The sequence below is a fragment of the Botrytis fragariae genome, assembly GCF_013461495.1.
Source record: "Botrytis fragariae strain BVB16 chromosome Unknown tig00000006, whole genome shotgun sequence".
Classification (NCBI taxonomy): Eukaryota; Fungi; Ascomycota; class Leotiomycetes; order Helotiales; family Sclerotiniaceae; genus Botrytis; species Botrytis fragariae.
This window is the reverse complement of record NW_023500988.1, coordinates 153,986-176,029: the sequence shown is the minus strand read 5'-3', so window position 1 is coordinate 176,029 and position 22,044 is coordinate 153,986. Positions and strand designations below refer to the sequence as shown.

Sequence of the window (22,044 nt, the reverse complement as noted above, 5' to 3'; positions counted from 1 at the left end):
CTTGCTGCAATGCTGCATTTTTCCGCGAACATGGACTCGTTCAGAAACGTGTTGCGTTGTGTGTAACTAAATATATCCTAAGGCATATCTGTTTTCTCGAGAAAGCGACTTTTGTTAAGAAATTCCTCTTCCGTCCCTCCTTCAACGAGGATGTGAAGTGTTTTCAAATGTTTCTTCCAAGCGCCGTTCCTAACGTTCGAGTATGGTGAAGAAATTAGATACTGCAAAGGGGTGGCACTAGCATTTTCCATTCAGCTATTGCGAAACATCTAGAGAAAGTGAACTTTTGAAGATTCTTACCTTGTACAATGATCTCCAGCCGAAACATCAGCACCCGCCGAAAGAAGCAACTTAAATAGATTATGATGACCGTTATATTCTGCTATCTGTAGTATACTAGAGGCTTGGAAATAATTCAAAGGCTCGGAGACGTTTTGAAGACTCACATGGAGAGGAGTTGCTCCTACCCACTCTTGCTTAACTTCGTGTCATATAAAGCGAGTACTGCAATAGAATGTATCATTCACAAAACCTATCCGCTCTCGTATCATCCTTTGCACATCGAAGAAATCACCACTAACGACACAATTAAAGAAAGCCGTATTTCAGTCCAAAATGCGGCATGCTTGGATGTCGATATTCCATCTCAGCGAGGATAAATCTTTGCTGTACAATGCCATGATCTATTTGAAATCCGAGCTGGGGGGTGGTATACAGCCTTAGATCTTTGAAAGGCACCTTTGTGGTTTTTCTTCATCACTTTTTGACTTCCGATTGACCCAAAAATGAATGTGATCCATCTTGACGAATTATATCGACTCATGGTTGGAATCGGTTCGTGTTTATGAAAGCTATGATCCACTGGGAGTTTTGTTTCAGCCTCCACGGTGATACTAGTGGTTTGTGGTAGGACCGCGCTATCCACAGATACTTGTGTACTGCATGTAGATTGCAAAAATTCTAAGTTTAAGATATAATTCTGTCAGTGTCGTAAGAAATGATCGAGTGACGCTTGTACATTTGAGGTGAGAGTTGAGGATTGCTGTTGTAGAACTGTACTGCAACATGTCAGCATTAAATTGATGATCCTTGTAGAAACTCACTTCATCTGCCAGGAAATGGCTATATGCATAGATCTCGTAGCACTCTTCATTCTTCTTTTCAATCTTTTTAGTTGCTCCGTCTTCAAGAGAATGTTTGCAGATCCCAATGTACGTTTCCATTTTCGGTTGGAGTTGATATTCTTGGTCAAGGCGTCAACAGGCCCGTCTAATTGCAAAGGAGCATCTTGTAATAGCCTTATACTCTGCTGAAACAATCCACCTGTAGATTGACATGAAGCTGTGAGCTGCGCTTGCTTCTCCAAGATAATGCGAAGGATGGCATGGTGACTTTCAATGTTGCGCACAAGAAAAGCGATATCGTCGGGTGGGTCCTGGATCTGGTCCCAATAGCTGTTAAGTTTGATGATGCTAGACGCAAGATTTCTAGCCAACTGCGCGATGCTGATCCCGCTGGCAATAGTTCCCAGAACCTCAGCCATCGTCAATGATTGTACTAAAATGTATGTTCGATTTGAACGAGGAAGTCTGAAGAGCTAAAAGACTGGTTCTGAAAGAGAAGTCAACAGAAATGATTTACAGTCGCCCTGGTTTTCAGACTGCAACTCGAGGCTCGATAGTCATACAGATACAGATGCAGTCAAAGGCTTGACGTCGCACCAAACTCTCCTTCGCCACCACTATGCACAAAATGGCACTAATCAAACGTTCGAAGTATGTCTGCTCGGAGATCTGCATTTTGATCAGGCAGTGCTGTGAGCCGTGAAACGGCCATATTAAGCATTACCAATCGTCGTTTCAAAGAAAAAATTCGCATTAATTGACAGTAGCGGAATATGTAGGCAGATTTCTCATTTGATCAAACAATTGTGGCAGAGTGAGAGTTTGCGCCCTCAATAGCAATTTTCAGCAATTTTCAATCCAATTGCCATGGCATGGACTGTGCCGCGATCTCAAATTGTTTGCACTCAAACGAGGGGCATAATGTCCAGCAAGGCTTTTACGAAGCCGTACATTATGGGAAAGCCCAGAACTTGCTTTCTGAAACCGTAAAGACGAAAACTCAAAGAAAATTATGGCAAGATTGTGCGCCTCAGATAAATCACGATTCCTCGTTGAGGTGGTAATTTGTTACGGGGACGAGAAGGGACCGCGAAAAACATTGGAGGATAATGCTTCCCAAGCACGGGCCACCATTTTATGGACTTTCAGATTACCCCGTACTGGTCTACGAATCGGCACATTGGAATGTAGCAAGTTTTCTGTGTTGTACTAATCATAAGAACCTTTCATTATTGTTTGAAATATCTTGCTTATCAAAACTGAAACTGTTCAATCACATCCTCCCTCCCTAAGAAGCCACATCTCTCCACTAACCTCTCCCCCACTATTCCGCTGTTTCCTCCATCACTTCCAAGCTTGCTCATTCCCCCATTTCCACCTCCAATGACAAAGATCTCCCCCTCTCCTCCCCTAGCTGGCCACGCGGATGTCCACCCCGCCATCGATCCATTAATCTTCGACGGGTCCCCATATTTTCCAAGCGAAATCCACGACAACGGTAAACTCTTCGCTAACGCATAATCACTTTCCGTAGGCTCAAACACATAACCCGGAAGGTCGAGATCCGTGACATTGAAGAGGTCAATATTGTTGAAAAGATACGCAAGCTCACTAGTGTGGATAACCCCAAACCCAGCATCACCCGTAGCATCGAGATAGGAGGTTAGGATTGTTTGATTTCCAACGTACAAGTATGATGGTGGGTTTTTAGTGTTGTATTTTTTGGCCATAGCTTGGCTAAAAAGGACAGTGGGGCAGGCGAGCAAAATATCGCGAAAGATCTGGGCGCAGCGATAGTACTCGGCACTCAAGTTTGCGCTGAGATCGGCTTGGAATTCGGATACAGGATATAGATCTAAAAGCTCGTCAAATGTGGTGGTATTGACGTCTCTGTACAAATTTGATAGAAAATTCCTTGTGTCATTCGCGGTATCGATGGTGGTTGATGTGAAGAGTGTGGCGTCGTCTTCCATCCATCCACCAGCAATAGGTAATTTGGCAAATTTCCCCTGTGCGAGGAGTCTTGATGCTTTTTGTGGAAGGAAGTCTTGGTCGACAACCGGGAGATAGATATCTCCATCATTGCTGGCAGAGCTATCGGCTTCTTGGTCAACTGTGAGCTTCAGGAGAGTCTCCATGGAGAGTGACCGCAAGCAGGCAATTGTGGCCATGGATTGAGAATCAGTAGTGTTGCATCCGGCCAAAACAGCAACTGCCGCGGTGGAATTAAAACCGATGTCTGATGTCATAGTTGGCTCGAGTGCAGTACTTTCCATTACAGCTGCATGAAAGGGTACAGGCTTTAAACCTCCGTATGCGAGAATTTGCAGACCCACGCTCAAACCTCCTGAGGATTGTCCGTAGATTGTCACTCGGTCTTTATCTCCTCCGAACATTTCAATGTTTTGTTGGATCCATTCAAGAGCTAATCTTTGATCACGAAGACCTGCATTAAGACACTTATTTGGTCTCAGAGCTTCAGAAGCTGGAAACCCGAAAATGTTGAGACGGTAGTTCATTCCAACATAGATTACAGGCTCACCGCTTGCAACTGATGCATGGATAAGCCCATCAGGTGCAGTGGTCCTTTCATTGACGGTTCCGGTAAACAATCCACCTGATCTGGTTAGTAGGTTCGAACAATGGAGTTTGATATGCTTACCTCCATAAATGTAAGCCATCACTGGCAACTTTGAGCCAGCCTTGGCCCAAGACGGTCTGGCAATATTCAGATTCAAACAATCTTCCGAAATATTTGTGACATTTGTTTGGAACAAGAAACCCGATCCTGAAGGTTGAGGGCAATCAAAACCCTGGACCGTAGCATTGTAATGGTAGCCGTGGGGAGGGACAAAGGCTCGAGGGGGTGCGAATCTGTTTTCACCACTTGTATCCAAACCGTATCGGATACCCCGGAAAGTTTCCACCCCTTTGCTAGAGGTAATTCCTGTGTACGAGATATTCGTCCTGTGGTCCAGAATATATGGTTTAGCGTTGACATGATCAGTCAGTAAAGACGAGATCAACAAACATGTCGTCGACCGCAAAGACGAAATCAGCATCCTGGGTTTGAAGTTAATTGAGGTAAGAATTGAGACGAATAACCAGGAAAATATTCGAGGTTTTCACGCCCTTTTGTATATAAGCTGCATATCAGTTTATTCATGTAAATCTTCCAATCCCACTTTGATAAATGAGTGAGATTTGTTCTCGTAAATGAGGTCCACGAATAGCGTCCATTTTGAGTTGGCACGTGTGGAGCTACCAGCCCCAACTCAAATTTTGGGAGATTTATCTCAACCTTTTTTTCTCTGATACACTGAGGATTTAACTTTGCACGTCAGCGAACTTCGAAAGCTATTATTAGCATGAGTAAAAAGGTGTGGTTTTGCTAAGGGGTTTCTCTAAACTTCCATACTTCATCACACTCTGAGAATTGCCCATCAAGACTGCATCATAACCGAATTTCACATCGTCAATTCTCTCCACGCTAAACCCCTCCAACTATACCCACTAGCGGTCCGTTCAGGGGAATTGATTTATCACTTCTGGTACGGTCACAATCTTTCAAAATTCGGATTTCTCATAACCCCTGGCTGGAAATTGATTGATGCAGATAAGATCGCAAGCAATATGCTTGCGATCTTATCCGATTGAATCTCACCGCTATCACCATCCACTACTTGTCCCAAAAGGGAGTGATTTTTAGTTTGGGCTACTTCTTCTTAAGTCTCGACCTATTGATTCTAGAAGGGAGAGGCTCATACAGTAATAACTCAACGACTTCATATTAAATTGGCCCCCTCGAAAGAAAAATGATGTCCTGTATATCCTATTCCCGAATGGGAGAATCGACAAAGCGGAATGGAAACAGATCAGTTTCAATTCAATGTAACAATCATACACTCAAAAATCAGACCTGGTGAGGAAAGTGGGATAGGAAGTTGTTGATTTGATATGGTACATGGCCATCTGGTCGAAGACACAGAGATTCCCAAGAATTGACTTCTGTACAATTTGGAGGGGCTCTCGCTGGGGTATCTATGCGTTTTGATTGAAAACCGGTTAGACGGAAAGTGTCAATGCCCCCACTTTCTGGCACATTCCCTCTCTCTTCTCCGAACTTGATCCTGAGATATCGCGAACATATTATACTAAGTCGGCGGAAGAGCTTAGAAAAATCCACCTCTATAAACTGAGAGGAACACAGTAGACATTATGGCGAAAACGACTGACTGGGATCATTCTTCCCCGGCGAGTGCATAGCAAGATTCGGCAAGAAGTGTTCGGCATTTGTTCTAGCATATCTTGGCTGGCACGGGCCTTTCTGAAGCCGGCTTGGATGGACGTTAGTGTTGTACGCTGAATATTGCTGAACACAAAGTTGTAGGTAGGCTACTAGGTCTCATTCATAACTTTTGATTGAAGCAACATTTCATGGCCATGATTGTATGAATGTATAAATCGCGATTCGTCCCGCGACGTTCGACGCTAGTCATCCGTGAAGGAGTTCAATTAATAAAGGCTTTCGACAGCTGCGGTACAGCCACCAGGTTTGGAACTTTTCAGGTGTTTGCAATCTGGTCTTAAAGACATAAACTTAATATTAGGGCACACAAATATCAATGGTAAATCAATCTGACTTAATAGTATTCCCGCATAGAAAATGACCAGATTTTAACCATCTGAATTTCTCCAGCGGACCGGCGGAGATTTTGAAGGCTGATATGTTCAAATGATGTTGTAAATATCTTGCGTTGCTTAGACATCAAGCCATGTAGACAAGGTGCACCAGAGCTTCTTGGCGGGGTCCCGGCCGCCGCTCGCCGCGATCGTCATAAAGCTTGATGCTCATTGACCAATTGACAATATATTTTTTCTGGATTTATCAGCCATGTAAGACTTGTAGGTGATTTGGATGGAATGAAACAGGATATTTTGATGATTTTTGCATTGATGCCGTGGATGAGAATGGATCTGTCTATTTCTAATCATGATTTCGTCAAAATAATTGGTCTGACCATTGAGCTTGATGAAGTATAAATATCTCGAGAAAGGTCGTTCGTCTTGAGATAAGTACAGACAAGCTCTGGGTTCTAAGCTCATTTGAAACCTCGATCTCATGTATCATTTCCAATCTCTTTCCTCGCACTTCCTCAAGTCGTCATCATGGCCAAAACTGTCGTCGTTTTAGGAGCAACTGGCATCCAGGTATCCTATCTTTCACCTTCATACGAGTAGCTCATACTTACATTTATTGTAGGGCGGTTCTGTCGCTGCCAAGTTTCTCTCACTAGGGTGGAAAGTCCGAGGAATCACTTGAAATAACTCATCGCCATCAGCCCAAGCTCTCTCAAATCAAGGTATCGAGGTTGTCAGTGCCGAGCAAGATAATCCAGCCTCACTTATCCCAGCCTTCTCTGGCGCAGAAGCAATCTTCGCTGTCACAAACTTCTGGGAACCGTTCTACAAAGAGTATGAAGAGCTTTCTAAGTAGGGAGAAGATTAGTTTACTGAATATGGGTATCTATACGACGAATGTGAAAGAGTATGCGGACTCTTTCGGACTCCAGAAAAAGGTATGACGTCATGTTTCCTAGCTGAGAAATCGTGGAGCTAATACAACTACGAAGGATGATGGTTCAGGTGAATACATATACCACAATGCCAGTCCAAATTCAGCGGAGAATTTATTTGTTGTACCAACTGATGCAGGTGCTTTCGTGGAATTGTTGGTTCGAAGTCCTCCAAAGCAAAACTTATTGGGAGTCAGCGAAGCAGCAAACCTCGTTACCTTTCTGAGATCTGGGGACAGGTAACCTGCGAACAATTCACTGTCGAAGCCCACGATAGAGCTCGTCCAGGAGGACTTGGAAGAGAAGCAGCAGAGTCCATGGCTCGTAGTGTGAAATTTGGATGGGGAGACCTTGTCTTGCGTAAAGATGTAAGTTCTCTCCCATGCGAGATGAGAGAAATGTTTGAACTGACGTGTTCAGCTTGATTCCAATGTCAAACTCACCAGCATAAAAGAGCACATCGAAAGCGAAGACTGGAGTGTATATAAATAAATTTATCTAAAGGAACATGAAGTATTCTTCAAAGCTGAAAATCACTGGATTGATCTATCTGGAATTATAGAGATACCGTCTCAAGATAACTTCTTGTGTGATTACCTGAACCATAGATAGACAATGGCAGAGATATTATTAGGCACTCCAATAACCCATGACTGAAGACGTTGGTATGACAATATGAGGTTCGGATTTCATCACCTCAGTCAGGTGAACTTTATGTGGTCGAAACCTACAAAAGCAGCGATAGGTTACAACACCATGGATTTGATGTTACATTGCATATGAAGGTAGCAAGGATTTACCGGTATTCGATGAAAACATAACTCCGCCTGCAATCCCAACATCCCAAAAATCCAATCGAGTCAAGGTTATCGCTATGAATAGCCAGTCAGAAGAGAGCGTTTGACCCAAAAGATTGTTGCAGGGTGCTTTGGCAGTAGACAGCTTATGGAAATTTTGTTCCATCGGGTATCCCTTCATTCTCATCTTTGCTTGTATATTGATATCAATAAAAGTATAACACCGGTAATTCAGAAGGTTACTAGTTAAACACCCGGGTAACGGCGAGAACAACACTGTATTTTGAAGTGATTAGAAAATTATAATGACAAAACGTCAAAATGAAGAATTCAAAGCAAGCAATTCGACCACAGCACGAGTGAGATCTGAATTAGTAAATTCACCGTTTAATTTCAATCAAAATATCATTGGGAAAAGATGCATTGCGTTGCAGAAAAAGCAAATATCAAGGAAAACAGATTAAAATGATAAATGGCAGATCGAGTTGGTCCGTAATGGAAGCCGCACGATTGGATTTCGAGAGGAGTCTTTGAGGCTGTTGAGTGAGAGAGGGGGCCCAAGAAAGGTGTACGATCAGTACGCACATTTCGTGTTGCTAGAAAGCAAAAGAAGAAGAGGAGCAAACTTGGCAAGTAGGAGATATTGCGGAGAGCTGGATAGGTGGATTTGAGATATGGATGCTGAAAGAAGTGCTCATATATAAATGATTAATATCACGATTCAATGAAGATATCTGTTTCGAACTTTTGACCAATTCTGGACATGAGACTGGACCTGGACTCGGACCTGAATGGAGAGGATGTACCAAAGATCCTACAGAGTAGATGCCATATCATGGCTTTCGCGCATATATAAGCACCCGTATTTGATACTCTTTCGCCATGTAATAAAAGTTGAAGGCTTGTGAAAGAATTTGTATGATTTTATGTTGTTCTTCCGTGGAGGTCAATCAATATCGAAATCTCCACCGAGAGACAGGATTTCCATTTCCCTTTCGACCACGCCACTTTGAAGACTTCTTCATCTCATGATTAGGAAGTACTGGCAACGATTCCTGCAGTGCGTCGAGTTGTCTTTCGAAATTGTTTCAAATGATAACGGAAGTAAAAAAATGCTGGATAAATGTGGGATGAAGGAAACAAAATTTCTATGACACATCTTCGTTTGTCACTTCCTTCCTATTTCGATATTTGATTACGTAATCACCTCGCCCACAATGATTGTCAATAAACCAAACTACTTGTCTTCGAATATGCTTTGATCTTCTTAATATCATTATTTTCTAGTCTATCTCAAAAAACTCGCACTCTGCGTCATTATCACGTTTTCGTGACTCCGTTTACATGTTCATATCACAAGATTTACGTTCTTTCATCTCGCAGACCTCGATCGTGCTTTCAGCAACATATCCGAATACAAAATCTCAACCATCTTCAGATCTACTGTGCATCGTGCATGTGTTCTAACAGTCGGAAGATTGAAGCCAATCATATCGAGCGCTATTGCTATCTTTAAGAAACATCATCTCATCTAGCACAATGCTCGAGATGAAAATCTTCACTCTCTCTACTTCATCGTTCCCAGCGAATTAAGTAATTCGCGTCGATAAGACAATAGACAGCCCCTATCTATGTGAGCCTCGACCGATGAGAGCACCCTAGCAGTGTACTATCTGTGGAAAACCCAATCGTAAACAGATTCCGGCATGAGAATGAGGAAGGTCACGACGGTGATGTCCTTGGGGAATGAGGATCCGATGCAGCCCTGCCTTTCTGATGATGGAGTTCGCGCTCAATCTGGGGTGGGATTGGATGAGATGGCGAAACCAAGACGTCACGATCTTAGATGCCGTGCAATAAAGACTATCAAGTGGTGTCCTCATACCTCGGTTCATCTTTGCAAGCAAGCATTATAATATTTATTCATTACTCAATTGAAATGCTTATCGGTATCGATATCTTTAAATTCGATATTCATACTTTCAAAGATAGTTCTTTGGTTCCAGGGGTCCTTATCGGTCCCAAACGCTGTGACCATTAGCAAGCATGCTCCCCCAGATTCCTTATCTCAACATCCCGAACTCCCTCTCATCATGGCTCGCATGTCACTGCATGGCTTGTATTGTCTTCGTCGCGTAGGACATCAATGGTACTAAGTATGCTAGAATGAAGTCGTTTATGCTGCATGGCAAGGCTCAATGATGGGATGATTTCACAGCCGTAAGTTTCGAGTTCATGGATTATGGTTTCCTTATCTCGGATTTTGAAGGGAGGAGCTCGGGACATAATTTAAAAGAATTTCATACCCCATTTTTTAGGATCCCATAGACACACTTTCGCAACAATTCTGCAACACGTTATTCAAATTTAGATTGTTAGTTACTGGAGCTCTCAACACGTTTACAAGATTTTGATAACGTCTTAAGTGGTTGCTATTCCCCATGTCTGAGGAAACAGGCAAGTATCCTGAAAAGGGGGAACGTGATGGCAGCAACACCTCATCTGTATCACAATCTGAACAGATTGCAAAAGCGGCCGAAATGTTGGGTGTGGAGAAAGGTGAAACAATATCGGCCGATGACGAGTTATTGGCATCCCTGGGATATCGAGCAGAACTAAAACGCGAATTCTCATACACCACTGTCTTCGGGCAAAGTTTTGGTTCTATGGGGATTGCTCCAGCAATTGCCGAGAGTATGGTTTTCAGTTTAGGCAGTGCTGGGAGTGTGGGCATGGTATGGACGTATCTGGTTGGATGTCTGTTGCTCATTCCAGTAGCATTGAGCCTGGGGAATTAGGAAGCAGCATGCCTACTTCTGGAGGATTGTATTATGCAAGTTGTCAATACCCGAAAACAATTGATTGACTCATGAGTGCTAACAATTGACAGTGGGTTGCACGTCTCACACCACCACGGCAGAGGGCTTTCATGTGCTGGCTTGCGTACGTTCCTTCATCTGTGGTCATGTCTACACCAAGCTCTAACTATGTCGTTTTAGCGGTTATATGAACGTCTTAGGGTATATCTCGATATACGCATCGACAATCTATGCAGCAACCCTTATTCTTGGCGCGATCTGTAGTATCAATACAGATTCTGCGTTTGTTGCTACAAAATATCAGAACTACGGCATGTTCGCAGCAACCACCTTCTTGACCTTCGCAATGACATGCGTGCCGTCACAAGTCCTCTCTCGTCTTAATATGTTTTACATATTCCTGCAATTTGCGATGCTTTTTGCTTTGATTGTTGCTCTCGCCGCTGGAACACCCTCGGAACTCAAAAACTCCGCGAGTTTTGTCTTCGCAGATTTCCAAAACACTGGGTTCTGGACAAATAATGGTTGGGCCTTTATGCTCTCATTCCTGACACCAGTATGGGTTGTTTCCGGATTTGAAAGCGCAGCGACCATAGCAGAAGAAGCTAGCAATGCCGCCAAAGCCGTGCCCTTCGCGATGGTCTCTTCGTTGATTACGGCTGCAGTGACGGGATGGGCAGTAATTATAACAATTGCATTCTGTATGGGAACAGATGTGATTGGTATAGTGACATCACCATTAGGGCAACCTCTGGCACAGATTGCATTTAATAGCTTGGGCAAGGATGGAAGTGTCGCTTTGTTGGTTTTCCTGTGGATTTCGAGTGTAGCCAATTGTTCGATCTTGATGGTTGCGGCTTCGAGAGAAACGTTTGCTTTCGCTAGAGGTTAGTTGTGTGATTTCATTACTGGCCAAAATAAGCAAATGTAAAGTTGCAGAAGAAAGCTAACTCAATCCTATTCAGACCATGGCCTCCCATTTTCATCCTACCTTCGTGTTCTCTCATCCAACAAAACTCCTATTCGCGCCATCTCCTTCGTCGCAGTCTGCACACTCACCGAAGGCCTTCTCATGCTCGTCAATACCATCGCCATAAACAGCATCTTCAACCTTGCAATCATGGGCCTCTATTTCGCTTACTGCATGCCTCTCGTTTCCCGTCTCCTTTTTCGCAATTTCACACCCGGAGTTTGGTACATGGGCGACAAGATAAGTTATATCAGTGCAGTCTACTCTGTCGTGTGGATGACTTTTATCTTTGTATTGTTATTGTTCCCTAGTTATGAGGATCCAAATGCGGATGAAATGAATTATGCGGTTGTGGTGTTGGGATTTGTGTTCGTTTTCTGCACGGCGTATTATTGGTGTCCGAAGTATGGGGGGAAGACGTTTTTCAAGGGACCAGTTAGGACGATTGACGAGGTTTTGGAGGAGAGAGGTGATGTTAGGGAGAGAGTGGTGGATGAAATTGGAGGGCATGGGACGAAGCGTGAGGATGGAAGTAGTAGTTAGAATTGGGTTGTTTTCATGCTTCAGCGTCGGCGTAGTGATATAAAAGTTGCTTGTTTCTTGATAGAACTTTTATAGAGGAAGATTACTTTGGTGTGTCTTCTAGGTTAGTCGATACACATTGAGAATGATACTTAATCCATCATTTGATGATAACTCATACAAGGTCTTCAATGTTTTCAATCTATTATTCAGAGTTTTGAATTTCATTTTCCGTCAAATTCATGTGGTTCTCAATGATTGTAGTGAGAGATTCAGTAAGTGCTCGACAAAACCCATGGCGAGTTGCTTCAATTATGATGGTTTCATAAGATATCCTCCAAAATACGAAGGTTCATATCATCGGGAGTCTATTGTGACAATTTTCAATAGCTTCTCAAGATTCGAATTAATGCGAACATAAATTAATTAAGTTGAGTGAACTTTATGGTGATACTTGGTGAAGGCTACACATGGATTTCAATGTGTGAGGTATCAAGGTACCTTGGTGATAATTATCAATAACGTCATATTTATACTGAAAACTGTTGTTTTAAGATGGTTATAAGTTCTACGGTGCGTAAATACATGACTTCCTTGATATAAAGCATCTTCTCTACTCGAGAAAGCCTTTCAATACATGGAACATATGAACATCGACATTATGCTGCAAAAGTAGATTCTCTGGGATGAAATCCGACTCCTCATCCTCCCTCGGTCGACCATCTCGAATTATTAAACTCGCTCGCCACAGTGACTCCATCATTCGTTGCCCTAAGAATCTCGCTGGTGTGATTCCTTCTCTTTTCGTCATTCTTAATGGCGTCAATATCTTGAATACTTTCTTGAACAAATCCACCATCGTATCGTTCTCTGCCGCTATTGACCACAGAAGAATTTTCTGGTTCCTGAAACCATAAGTTCCACGATCCTCCAACTATATCATCCTCGAAACGAGCATCTCCCGTGAACCGAAAGTAATCGTTTGATCCCGTCGCTTTCTCGTTGTCGTCGTCCAGTGGGAACATGTTCAATCTTGGTACATGGCAGTCAGGGCATCGGTTTTTTTCTTTCTCGAAAGAAGACTGGAAGTATTTGGCAGCGCTTTTCGCGTAAGCTACTGGAATACCATGTTGGAAGTCACTTTCTATTCCCGTAATTGTAACCAATTCTAATTCATGGAATTGTACCATGCCGTTCCAGCATGTGGGTAAAACCCCTTCGTAAGTTGTGGCAGGCTCTCCGTCGAGCATGATCATAGGAAGATAGAGAGATTTCACCATTTTTAGAACATTCGGTGCGCGCTCTGCTAAGTCCCTCAGATCGAGAGAGATCTTTTGGTGATTGCGAGCACCTTTCTGACGGACCCAACTGTAACCTTTCCCTGGTCGTGTTGGGTAGTATACTTCCAAGGCCATGGTATCGAGATCCGAATTGAAGTATACTGGATCGCGAAATAGCGCCGGATTTTTAATTAAATCTTTATATTGAGAAAGAGTTACTTTCCGACTTTCTCGATTGACGCGTAGAGTTTTTGGCATGTTTGCTTGTACTAAATCGAGAGTGATCTTGATTCCTCTTGGGATGGAGGAACGATAGTAGCAAGATTGATTGAAAGTATGAACGTGTAGAGTGACGGTTCGTCCTTCGAAAGTTAGTTGCCATATTTTGTTGCGGAGCTCCAAGGGAAGTCGAGAGAAACATGAGAATGACAACTCTTTCGTAGGTGTAGCCACCTGTGTCATTGTTTTAGGACTCATAGGTAGCACTGTAAATTAACATTAGCTTGACACATAGAACTTTGAATAACTGAAATTGTGATAAAATCTGGTTTGGTGAATTTTGAAGAATACAGAACTAGCATTTCCTAGCTCTTATCATTGACCTGGTAGAAAAAATTTCATTCCGCCTCTATATTGCGCGCATCGATCATTCTTTCGCTATTTTACTGATTCTTTAACTTCTGCAGCAATTCATGGAGTTTAGGATAGTAACTGAACGTCCAATAAGAGTTTGAAGATCATACTTACGAGAATGCTTTATGGTGCAGAAAAAGAACCCTATCATCGATCCTAACATCAAAAAGAGAATTTTTAGAGAACAACTTCGTTTCTGGGGGCTATATGCGCCGTAAATACCAGAGTATTGGACCATATTGAATGAAAGATTTGGTGGCTGGCTGTTGGTCTCAGCTGGAGAAATGAGTATGCAGTTTGGTGTGCTGTTGAGTCGAGGTTGGAAACTATGATGTAGACGAGTCGATATCTGCTGAATGTAGCGGGAATATCAATGGATAAACAGGCGGATAGAGCATATATAGACTGCCAAGAATCCCAAAATGTAGATAAAACAATGCGGTATTCATGATTCGGCGATTTTTGTGACCGTAAAACTTTTGAAGGCAATGTATGTATAACGTATCTGATTCGTAAGAAGATAAGTATTTTTGGATGGTACGCGAGAGTATTTTGAAGAAGATTTCGAACAAGAAGAAGCCTCGGGAGGAAACATATATGACTAGTCCATCGTAGTGAATGAATATTTCTACTATTCCTAAAGTATCTGGTGCCATCGACTTTGTAGCATATATCAAACCATGAGAACCGCGCGATTTGACGCGAGTGTGTGGCTAAACAGTAGAGTAGCAGTACTGCAGTTATGAAGGCAGAAGTCAAGACTGAAACGTGAAAACGATTACTCTGAGTTACATGTGACGATTCGCATAAATTATCCTCTAAATAAGTTTTGTAGATCTTCCATGGCGGCGTTGTTGATAAAACATTGGTAAATTGTGGTGATCTGTTTGCGTGATCCGCTAATTATCATCTTCGAAATTCTCCATTGATTTGATGGCCTTCCAGACGGGTTTTCTCACAGTCCAACTACCATCTTTCGAAATGTTGTTGAAGACCATTATCTCATTGACATTAGGCGACTGGTATACGGTGATTTTTAACTCATGAAATTGGTGCGTTATTTCAAATAACGAGGGAATAGAGTCTCATAATATTTGCATCTATCGCGGAGAGCTCCTTGGCGAGATATTAGAAATCGCACCGTCATGGACATACTTAGTGAGTCTAACCCAATCTCGGCCAAAGTACGGAAGGTATAGCATAAACATTGAGCAGCCATTATACGACATTTTCTACCACGATGAAAGAGCTGGGGGAGACTAGCAGAGCATTTATCTTTGTGGAGTACGTGAATAGCGAGATTATCAAGCTTTGGATTGAAATATATTGGATCACGGAATAATCCAAGGTTCTGAATCAAGTCTGGGTAGTGCAGATGCGTTTCAAATCGGCTTTCTCTGTTGATGTTAAGAGTTAATGCCATAGTCGCGTGGACTGATGATACGGCCGTTTTATAGTCGCGCGAGCCGTCCGTCTAAGTATGTCTAGGACGAGCGCATATGGTGTCAATACGAGATTCTAAGCAACTGTGCCAAATCATTTGACGAATCTCGTATGGAAGGTTTGTAAAGCAGATGGATTCCGAATCGACTGGCTCTGCCACAAAGCGCTTGTAACTACCTACGATGTCTGTCAGAGACTATCCATGTGCGTATATCTAGCATTTTGACACACATATTTCCACCCAGTGTTATGGGAAAGAGACTGGATTAGACCGGATACTTACGTCGCTCACAAATACTGCGAGGGGAAAATTCGGCAAGAGTTTAGAGAAGACAACTCTTCTTTTTGGCCTCAAGCCACCGCGGACATGCGAATATTGCACCATATCTTCAACGCAAATAGAATTATGAGGATGATTTCGAGTCAATCCATGATAGCCACAGAAGCGTACTGAACTGATTGACTGCTTCTGAATTGTGTGCAAGTGGTTTTGGCGGAGAGGCTCTTCAAACGACAGTTTTGATATAAAAGTAGATGAATGTACAATACTCGGTCAATGAGTAGGAGAAGACATTTCAGTATTTCATGTTCGTCACGAACAGAGAAAAAGTGAAGAAGAAGCGACGAAAATCAGTTTTTATTTAGAGTCAAATGGTGTGCTTGATCAGCTGATTTTGCTCTGCGACGCTGAAGGGCTATCAGTCTACTTACCGGGCGAGGTATGACAAAGTGGCTTCAACGGTTTTTTAGTTAATCTGACTAATTTGGGAAATTTTGACAGTTCAAGAAATCTAGTCGAAGATAATTGGGTCTAGTTTCTGTCAATTACTCGAACCAACTATTAATCAGCAGCGATCGTCGACCATGCCCTGGGCTGACAAGTGTCAATTTTTCTCTCTTTCCTATTTTCTGGGTAGTGAAGGTTCAAGGTTCACTAGTTCACTAGTTCACTAATGACATCTGGTGAAGTATGCAATTATATTTCGGGTCTCTTTATAACAAGAATTGCCAGGTTTATCAGTTATTCGAGGTATGGGAAATCAGAAAGGCTCTTTCCCGAAAATATGGGCAAATTGAGAGAATCACACTTGTAGCAAATAGACTCCAGATGATAATTGAGTTCATATGACAAATAGTTGCATGTACCGCCTTGTTGCCATAACATCATATCAATATGCCTTTGAAATAATCGCCGTTTTACCTATGGACTTGTTCATGTCCAAATCTTCTTCCCTTTTTCATAACTACGCCTATTCTTACTCAGAAATCCGACTCGAACCACCTAACCCAACATGAATTGCAACAACGAAGGCCGTCATGCTTTGCATCTATATCCTCATACATTCCCTCCCCCATTATCGTAGAGAATGACTTACTAGTATAAGGCAAGTGGCCCAAACGATCTAGAATGATTCGAATTCTTGGCACAACGCAATCAGGATGCGTCCTCTTTATAGTCTCAAAGTAACTTTCAAGAAACTTCTCATGCTGTAAATGGTAGTCTTTGTTGTCGAGATACTCTAACACGACAATCTCCTTCAACCCCCTATAACCCCAACCTTCATTCCATGCCAACTGCATTCTCGTATCCCAATATCGATCGTTACTCCAGCATGCTCTCGGTATAGTGATGCATCGAACGAATTTCGGAATTTGTTTATATACCGAACCCATATGACCCAGAATGTACAGAATATCTTTGACGAAATAAGTGATTTCGGTCCATCTTTTCTTCGGGTCTGCATTACGAGCAACCTTCATTGCTCTGATTGCGAAGGAATCAAGCGTAGGATGAAAGTATATGGGCCTAACATGTTCGGGGACTAGATTTCTGTACCACAAAAGTGCTTCAGCTCGACTTTCTCGGCAAACGCTCAAAGCGAGTGGGACAGTCATGTGTGCTCCAACAATTTTCATCTTTCCAATTTCGGTGTCCATTTTAACATGAACTTCCACAATGACGATACGACTTTTAAATGTTGCTCTCCAGATCATAGATCGAATCTCCTTTGGAAGTTTCTTGAACAACTTAAATTGAGTCAGTCCATATTGTTGTTCTCGTTGTTTTTTGGTCCAAGGAAGAGGCTCTATATCATAAAGGGGATATTTTGGGTTCCCGAATCGCTGGTACAAGTCTGTGTAGAAAACATAGACGTAAACTGGTTTCACTATAAAAGTTATTGTTAGAAAATGTCTGTGAGATGGGGAGCAGAAAGATTTGACTCACAGAAGTTTTTCAATTTAATGTAAGAGATTTTTGGCAAGTTTACCACCTTCTCTTCTTTGTTGAATCTTGTTCTCTTTTCCATGCGTGCTTTTGACTTGCGATTAGGTACATTGAAGGTCCGCTTATCCTTGGTTGACTTCTTTTCATTCTTCTTCTCTCTCTTCCCCGACTTTCTCTTGTCCAACTTCTTTTTGTTAGACTTCTTCTTGTCAGCTTTCTTCTTGGATGGCTTATTTTTTGCTCGGACTTTTGTGAAAGCTGGCTTTTGCTGTTTCTTTTCTTTTGATCCGTTGGGTAGATGCGAGGTCGTTACACCTGGTTTGACTATGGAAGTAGTAACGTTAAGAATTGACTATGCTGTAGCTTCGAAAGAATGACTTACATTTCTGCTTGATGTTGGCTATAGTGAGAGAAGAAGTCCTGGAGAGGGCCATAAAAGCTTTTCCGAATCCCAAGGACTTGGAGAATCGAGATTTGATGTCGTCATTCGGCATCTTGGAGATGTGAGCGTTTATTTGCTAAATATTTTGATGCTTATCCTTTCATTAGGGGACATCTGGGGTTCAACACTTTAGAATACTCCGAGTTTCTTGATATCAAGCTTGGTCAATCTTCGAACAAAAGGTGGCCTATTTAATGAACTCGAGGAATGAGCGAGTTCAAGTATTCACTGGACATGATGGGGTCACTCATGCGAAAACGCGGATTCACTGCATCTGTTGTATCTTGATACTCCCCAAGGCTCTTATCACACAATGTTATTTTCTACATGGATTTGAATACCTATGATTCCCTGTCTGTGCATCAGTCTCATACATTCTTTGATACTAGCAGCTCACTTTACAAGTTCTCTAAATCTAAATATTGATATTCTCACGTTTGCAGCACCCCTTTCAGAAATTCACATTGTGAAAGAAACTTGTTCGAAGACCTGGATGTCTCATAACATCTCAATTTCCTGTCCTAAATCCATAGACTATATTTTTGGATGACTTCCATAAGTGGTACTAGCATGTGCCATTCACTTCCTCCTGTCTAGATAACATTAAATATATTACACAAATATTGCAAGAAGAGAAGCTAGACGCTAAACAGCAAACTTGAGTGAGTGAAAAGCTCTGGGATGTTGCTTTTACCACCGGTATAAAAGAGTTAGATGACATGGTTACCTGTTCTAAGCAGTGCGAATTATGTAGAGAATACGTTCATTCGAATTCCCATGTATTACTTGAGTTCTTCATGAAATTCACACAAAAGAATTGTCCAATCAAAAATGTTGCTAGACCTACTAGGCTCAGCTTTACTTTTATCTCAATTTTGATTCACCACAACTACTATTCATTTCAGAATAAAGGACAATACAATTACAAAAATCAATGAGAAATTTAAATCTTACAAAGTGATAAAACGCCCAACTAACTTTGATCGTCTCCGAGATATTGAACCTTCAGCAATTCCAACACAACAATTCCCACGGACCTTCCGAAACTTTGAGGCCAACGTCCATCATGGCTAAATCTCCCAGTAAACACTTCTCCGATCATAAGGTTGCAGCTGAAGAGACAGATTCAAAAGTCTCTGCTGTCCCGGATAACGTTGATCAAGTTCCACCAAACACCATTCAGCCCTTTCTACATAAAGCTCTAGAAAGCTCTATCAATACGGGAGAGATCCCAGCCAGCCTCTTTTCACCAATCGCAAAAAACGATCACAATATTATTCCAAACAATAGCCCGGTCCCATTGCCAATTCTCAAGCCAAATGCCAGAAACAATATCCTTCTCTATCCCGGCTCTTTTAACCCACCCCACCAAGGCCATCTGGCCACAATTCGCTATTTTTCGGAGCGTCGTGAGCAACTCAGTATCACCACTATGTTCCTCTTCGTGGACCCTGGATCCATTGTCAAAAGCAAAGAGAAGCAATGGGGTGATATTATAATTCCACAAACCGTCCGCTACGAACTTTTCTACAAAGTCCCAGAAATCTCTCAACTCGTTGCATCTGGATGGCTTCAGCTGCTGGTAGGAGATATGGATAATCACATCAAAGTTCTACGAGCGACAACCAATTTGGTTTCGGAAGCTGGATATGCCGTTAAGCTGGTCGGACTTCTAGGCGGGGATAAGTTGACGGTGGAAAGCGCGCCACATGTACATCCGGGATGTTTACAGGAATGGGGTCCGGTTGATGAGTTTCTCATCATTAATGCAAGGAGGCCAGTCGACTTCTTTGACCCAAAGAAAGAAACGATTCCGAGAGACTTACCGGGTTGTACAAAGTGGAAGAGAGGTACGGAGAAGTGGGATGAGAAAGAATGGTCTATCGGCGATGGGGCTGGTGTTTTGTGGACATGTCAGGCCTTGACCGTTCCTGAAAAACCGATCATACAATTTCGTGCCTCGCAACACAGTGCGTCAAATGGTGTTAGTTCAACTAAGATTCGACAGATTATGACCGAGGCGCTGGATGAAAAGCTTATGGATGGACTAAAGGATAAAGCCATTAGTGCTGAGTTTTTGGTAAATTGGCTGATACTTCAGCGTAACCAGGCGCGTGAGGCTTCCGATGAAAAAGCTTTCCTTTAATCTTGTTGCCAGAGCGGAGGACGACTCTCCTACATCGAGTCTCTACTGGTGACTCCTTCATATACCATCCAGCATGGTTTTTGCCTATGAAATCAGCGCAGTCATGCAATTATATTAAGCCATAAGCTTTGTCTGGTCTCAATAACTTAAAGGTTCTTTAGACAATGTTACTTTCTCACGCTCAAGCTGCTCTCGTTACTTGCGTCGCATTCTCTTCGTAAAATACGTGAGCCACAATTATCTTACTCGCTTCCATCATTTCGATGCCATTCAATAAATTTTAATCACTCTGTAATGCCTTGAACAGGCAACTGACCTGTACTAACTGCGTTGTCCTGAAGCTTTTCCGCAGGAACTGGAATATTTTTGTCGCACTAACCACATCAAGCCCATTAATGCAAAATGAAAGGATATAATATGATTTAAAATGATAAGCCGCTGTTATGAAGCAAGAAACGTAGTGACACTATGGGAAGTACTTTCTAGTTCTGAAGATTTTATCAGACACGCATTGGAAAATTGGGCACGAGGTAAAATACTACTCATTTTGATGAGGATTAACTGCTCAAAAATGCCTCCAATTAGCTACTCTGATCATGTAGCATTTTCTCTATAAACTGTCTTTATCCCTCTACCCAAATCTCATTTATCTTCCAGTCGTCGATCAGTATTCAGAATCGAACCATTCTGCATTCTCCTTCAAATCTTAATTCTCATAGACCCGGGAGTCATTTGCTTGCTCCATCTCATCTCGAAACATAGGAAGAAGAAAAGGTTCGGTATGGATAGTCACGTTGGGAATCTGGAATGAAGCATTTCTTTCCATTTCCGCTTCGAAGGTGTGAGTGAGGCAATTCTCCAGATGTTGCACTTCAACCGAGTTATCAAATCCAGAGCATTGGGAATTTTTTTCAGGCCTACCACTTATGATGATAATCTCTTCCAAACAATCGAATTCAGTGAGGAACGGTTCAATAAATACGCTGTAGGTGTTCCCTTGTGGTTGTGGACGGTGGGGATTCACAATGCCATAGTCGTATATGAAACAAGTTGGAAATGTCAATGATTTCATTGGTCTCAATAGTACCGAAGACGAGATATCAATCAGGTGCGTAATTCCCCATGAGAGTTGCTCCATGGTATCGCATCCACGAATATTATGCTTTGAGAAATAGTGACGAAGAGTAAAGGAATCTAGCTGGTAGTTGAAATAGATTGGAAAGTCGGAGACACCCGGCAGGAGGTTGCAGTAGTATTTAAGTGACTCCGTTCGACTTTCGTGGTTGACGAAAAGAGTTATTGGACTCTGTGTGATTGTGCGACATTGGAAAATTCGAGGTGGATAATTCAGGACTTCGATCTGAAGCGATGCATCATATCCCACCGAGATATCAAAATCTACACAGACTTCAACATTGTGACCGCGAAAGCTGTATTTCCAGATCTTGATTCGTATCTCGATTGGGAGTTCTGAGAACAGGACAAAGCTCGAAGGACTGCTATGTCTTTTGCGCATGGGGAATTTTCTTAAGTTGATTAATTGCCGTCGTGGAATGCGTATTCTCCAGCGGCGTTCCAAAGCTCTATAATGCTTGGAGCGACGCTTTTGAAGCTCATCGGCTAGAGCCTGGCCTGAAAGCTTCTTGCATCTCTTCGGGGTCAACTTGTTTTCGGGGTCCATATTATGAGGTCTATCGTTTCCGTTAGCATCGGCAAGCTTTACGGAGCGTAACCACTTCTAGAGCACAAAGGACATCACTTACTTGTTTTGGATTGTGCTGTCTAGGGTTTTACTTTAGAGACCGACGGGTGGACAATCACTTCTTGAATGATGTTTGACACAATTAGGGATGAATTTCATCGACGCCAAAATTTCATATTTCCTCCACTTTTTTCTACGAGCCTAATTGCAAGACCAACTGTCGCAAGAGCATGGATCACACCTAAGCCATGCAGTAAGACCCAGCTGTTGCTCACCAAACCCACTAAAACTTCTACAAGTCAACGTCGTTCTTTATCTCACATATTTACACTGAAAGACTGTTTTAAAACACTTTCTAAGTTG

At 42.4% G+C, this 22,044-nt stretch overlaps 12 protein-coding genes across 12 annotated transcripts; 4 read left to right on the top strand and 8 right to left on the bottom strand.

The window, feature by feature from the left end:
* Window positions 1-77: 77 nt before the first annotated feature.
* Window positions 78-551, bottom strand: Bfra_001227 (uncharacterized protein; the record flags this gene model as incomplete). Its single annotated transcript, XM_037331664.1, has 3 exons — window positions 78-189; window positions 301-481; window positions 506-551. 3 exons carry the CDS (start codon window positions 549-551, stop codon window positions 78-80), a joined length of 339 nt encoding a protein of 112 aa, XP_037195818.1.
* Window positions 552-646: 95 nt separating this feature from the next.
* Window positions 647-1,543, bottom strand: Bfra_001226 (uncharacterized protein; the record flags this gene model as incomplete). Its single annotated transcript, XM_037331663.1, has 2 exons — window positions 647-938; window positions 1,104-1,543. The coding sequence occupies 2 exons, from the start codon at window positions 1,541-1,543 to the stop codon at window positions 647-649; spliced, it is 732 nt and encodes a 243-aa protein (XP_037195817.1).
* Window positions 1,544-2,377: 834 nt separating this feature from the next.
* On the bottom strand, window positions 2,378-4,186 carry Bfra_001225 (putative carboxylesterase type b protein; the record flags this gene model as incomplete). Its single annotated transcript, XM_037331662.1, has 2 exons — window positions 2,378-3,741; window positions 3,787-4,186. 2 exons carry the CDS (start codon window positions 4,184-4,186, stop codon window positions 2,378-2,380), a joined length of 1,764 nt encoding a protein of 587 aa, XP_037195816.1.
* A 2,457-nt stretch (window positions 4,187-6,643) lies between these two features.
* Bfra_001224 (uncharacterized protein) lies at window positions 6,644-7,192 on the top strand (the record flags this gene model as incomplete). The annotated part of the gene is made up of 4 exons (XM_037331661.1): window positions 6,644-6,703; window positions 6,725-6,859; window positions 6,898-7,068; window positions 7,121-7,192. 4 exons carry the CDS (start codon window positions 6,644-6,646, stop codon window positions 7,190-7,192), a joined length of 438 nt encoding a protein of 145 aa, XP_037195815.1.
* Window positions 7,193-8,998: 1,806 nt separating this feature from the next.
* On the top strand, window positions 8,999-9,413 carry Bfra_001223 (uncharacterized protein; the record flags this gene model as incomplete). Its single annotated transcript, XM_037331660.1, has 2 exons — window positions 8,999-9,090; window positions 9,196-9,413. The coding sequence occupies exon 2, from the start codon at window positions 9,204-9,206 to the stop codon at window positions 9,411-9,413; it is 210 nt and encodes a 69-aa protein (XP_037195814.1). The 5' UTR covers window positions 8,999-9,090; window positions 9,196-9,203.
* Window positions 9,414-9,938: 525 nt separating this feature from the next.
* Window positions 9,939-11,829, top strand: Bfra_001222 (putative amino acid transporter protein; the record flags this gene model as incomplete). Its single annotated transcript, XM_037331659.1, has 4 exons — window positions 9,939-10,232; window positions 10,388-10,440; window positions 10,497-11,203; window positions 11,282-11,829. The coding sequence occupies 4 exons, from the start codon at window positions 9,939-9,941 to the stop codon at window positions 11,827-11,829; spliced, it is 1,602 nt and encodes a 533-aa protein (XP_037195813.1).
* Window positions 11,830-12,509: 680 nt separating this feature from the next.
* Window positions 12,510-13,959, bottom strand: Bfra_001221 (uncharacterized protein; the record flags this gene model as incomplete). The annotated part of the gene is made up of 2 exons (XM_037331658.1): window positions 12,510-13,573; window positions 13,836-13,959. The coding sequence occupies 2 exons, from the start codon at window positions 13,957-13,959 to the stop codon at window positions 12,510-12,512; spliced, it is 1,188 nt and encodes a 395-aa protein (XP_037195812.1).
* Window positions 13,960-14,620: 661 nt separating this feature from the next.
* Window positions 14,621-15,144, bottom strand: Bfra_001220 (uncharacterized protein; the record flags this gene model as incomplete). The annotated part of the gene is made up of 2 exons (XM_037331657.1): window positions 14,621-14,740; window positions 14,863-15,144. 2 exons carry the CDS (start codon window positions 15,142-15,144, stop codon window positions 14,621-14,623), a joined length of 402 nt encoding a protein of 133 aa, XP_037195811.1.
* A 51-nt stretch (window positions 15,145-15,195) lies between these two features.
* Window positions 15,196-16,406, bottom strand: Bfra_001219 (uncharacterized protein; the record flags this gene model as incomplete). Its single annotated transcript, XM_037331656.1, has 3 exons — window positions 15,196-15,360; window positions 15,448-15,619; window positions 16,366-16,406. The coding sequence occupies 3 exons, from the start codon at window positions 16,404-16,406 to the stop codon at window positions 15,196-15,198; spliced, it is 378 nt and encodes a 125-aa protein (XP_037195810.1).
* An 18-nt stretch (window positions 16,407-16,424) lies between these two features.
* Window positions 16,425-17,885, bottom strand: Bfra_001218 (uncharacterized protein; the record flags this gene model as incomplete). The annotated part of the gene is made up of 3 exons (XM_037331655.1): window positions 16,425-17,332; window positions 17,392-17,715; window positions 17,774-17,885. 3 exons carry the CDS (start codon window positions 17,883-17,885, stop codon window positions 16,425-16,427), a joined length of 1,344 nt encoding a protein of 447 aa, XP_037195809.1.
* Window positions 17,886-18,899: 1,014 nt separating this feature from the next.
* Bfra_001217 (uncharacterized protein) lies at window positions 18,900-19,979 on the top strand (the record flags this gene model as incomplete). Its single annotated transcript, XM_037331654.1, has 1 exon — window positions 18,900-19,979. The coding sequence occupies one exon, from the start codon at window positions 18,900-18,902 to the stop codon at window positions 19,977-19,979; it is 1,080 nt and encodes a 359-aa protein (XP_037195808.1).
* A 706-nt stretch (window positions 19,980-20,685) lies between these two features.
* Bfra_001216 (uncharacterized protein) lies at window positions 20,686-21,660 on the bottom strand (the record flags this gene model as incomplete). Its single annotated transcript, XM_037331653.1, has 1 exon — window positions 20,686-21,660. One exon carries the CDS (start codon window positions 21,658-21,660, stop codon window positions 20,686-20,688), a length of 975 nt encoding a protein of 324 aa, XP_037195807.1.
* Window positions 21,661-22,044: the final 384 nt, after the last annotated feature.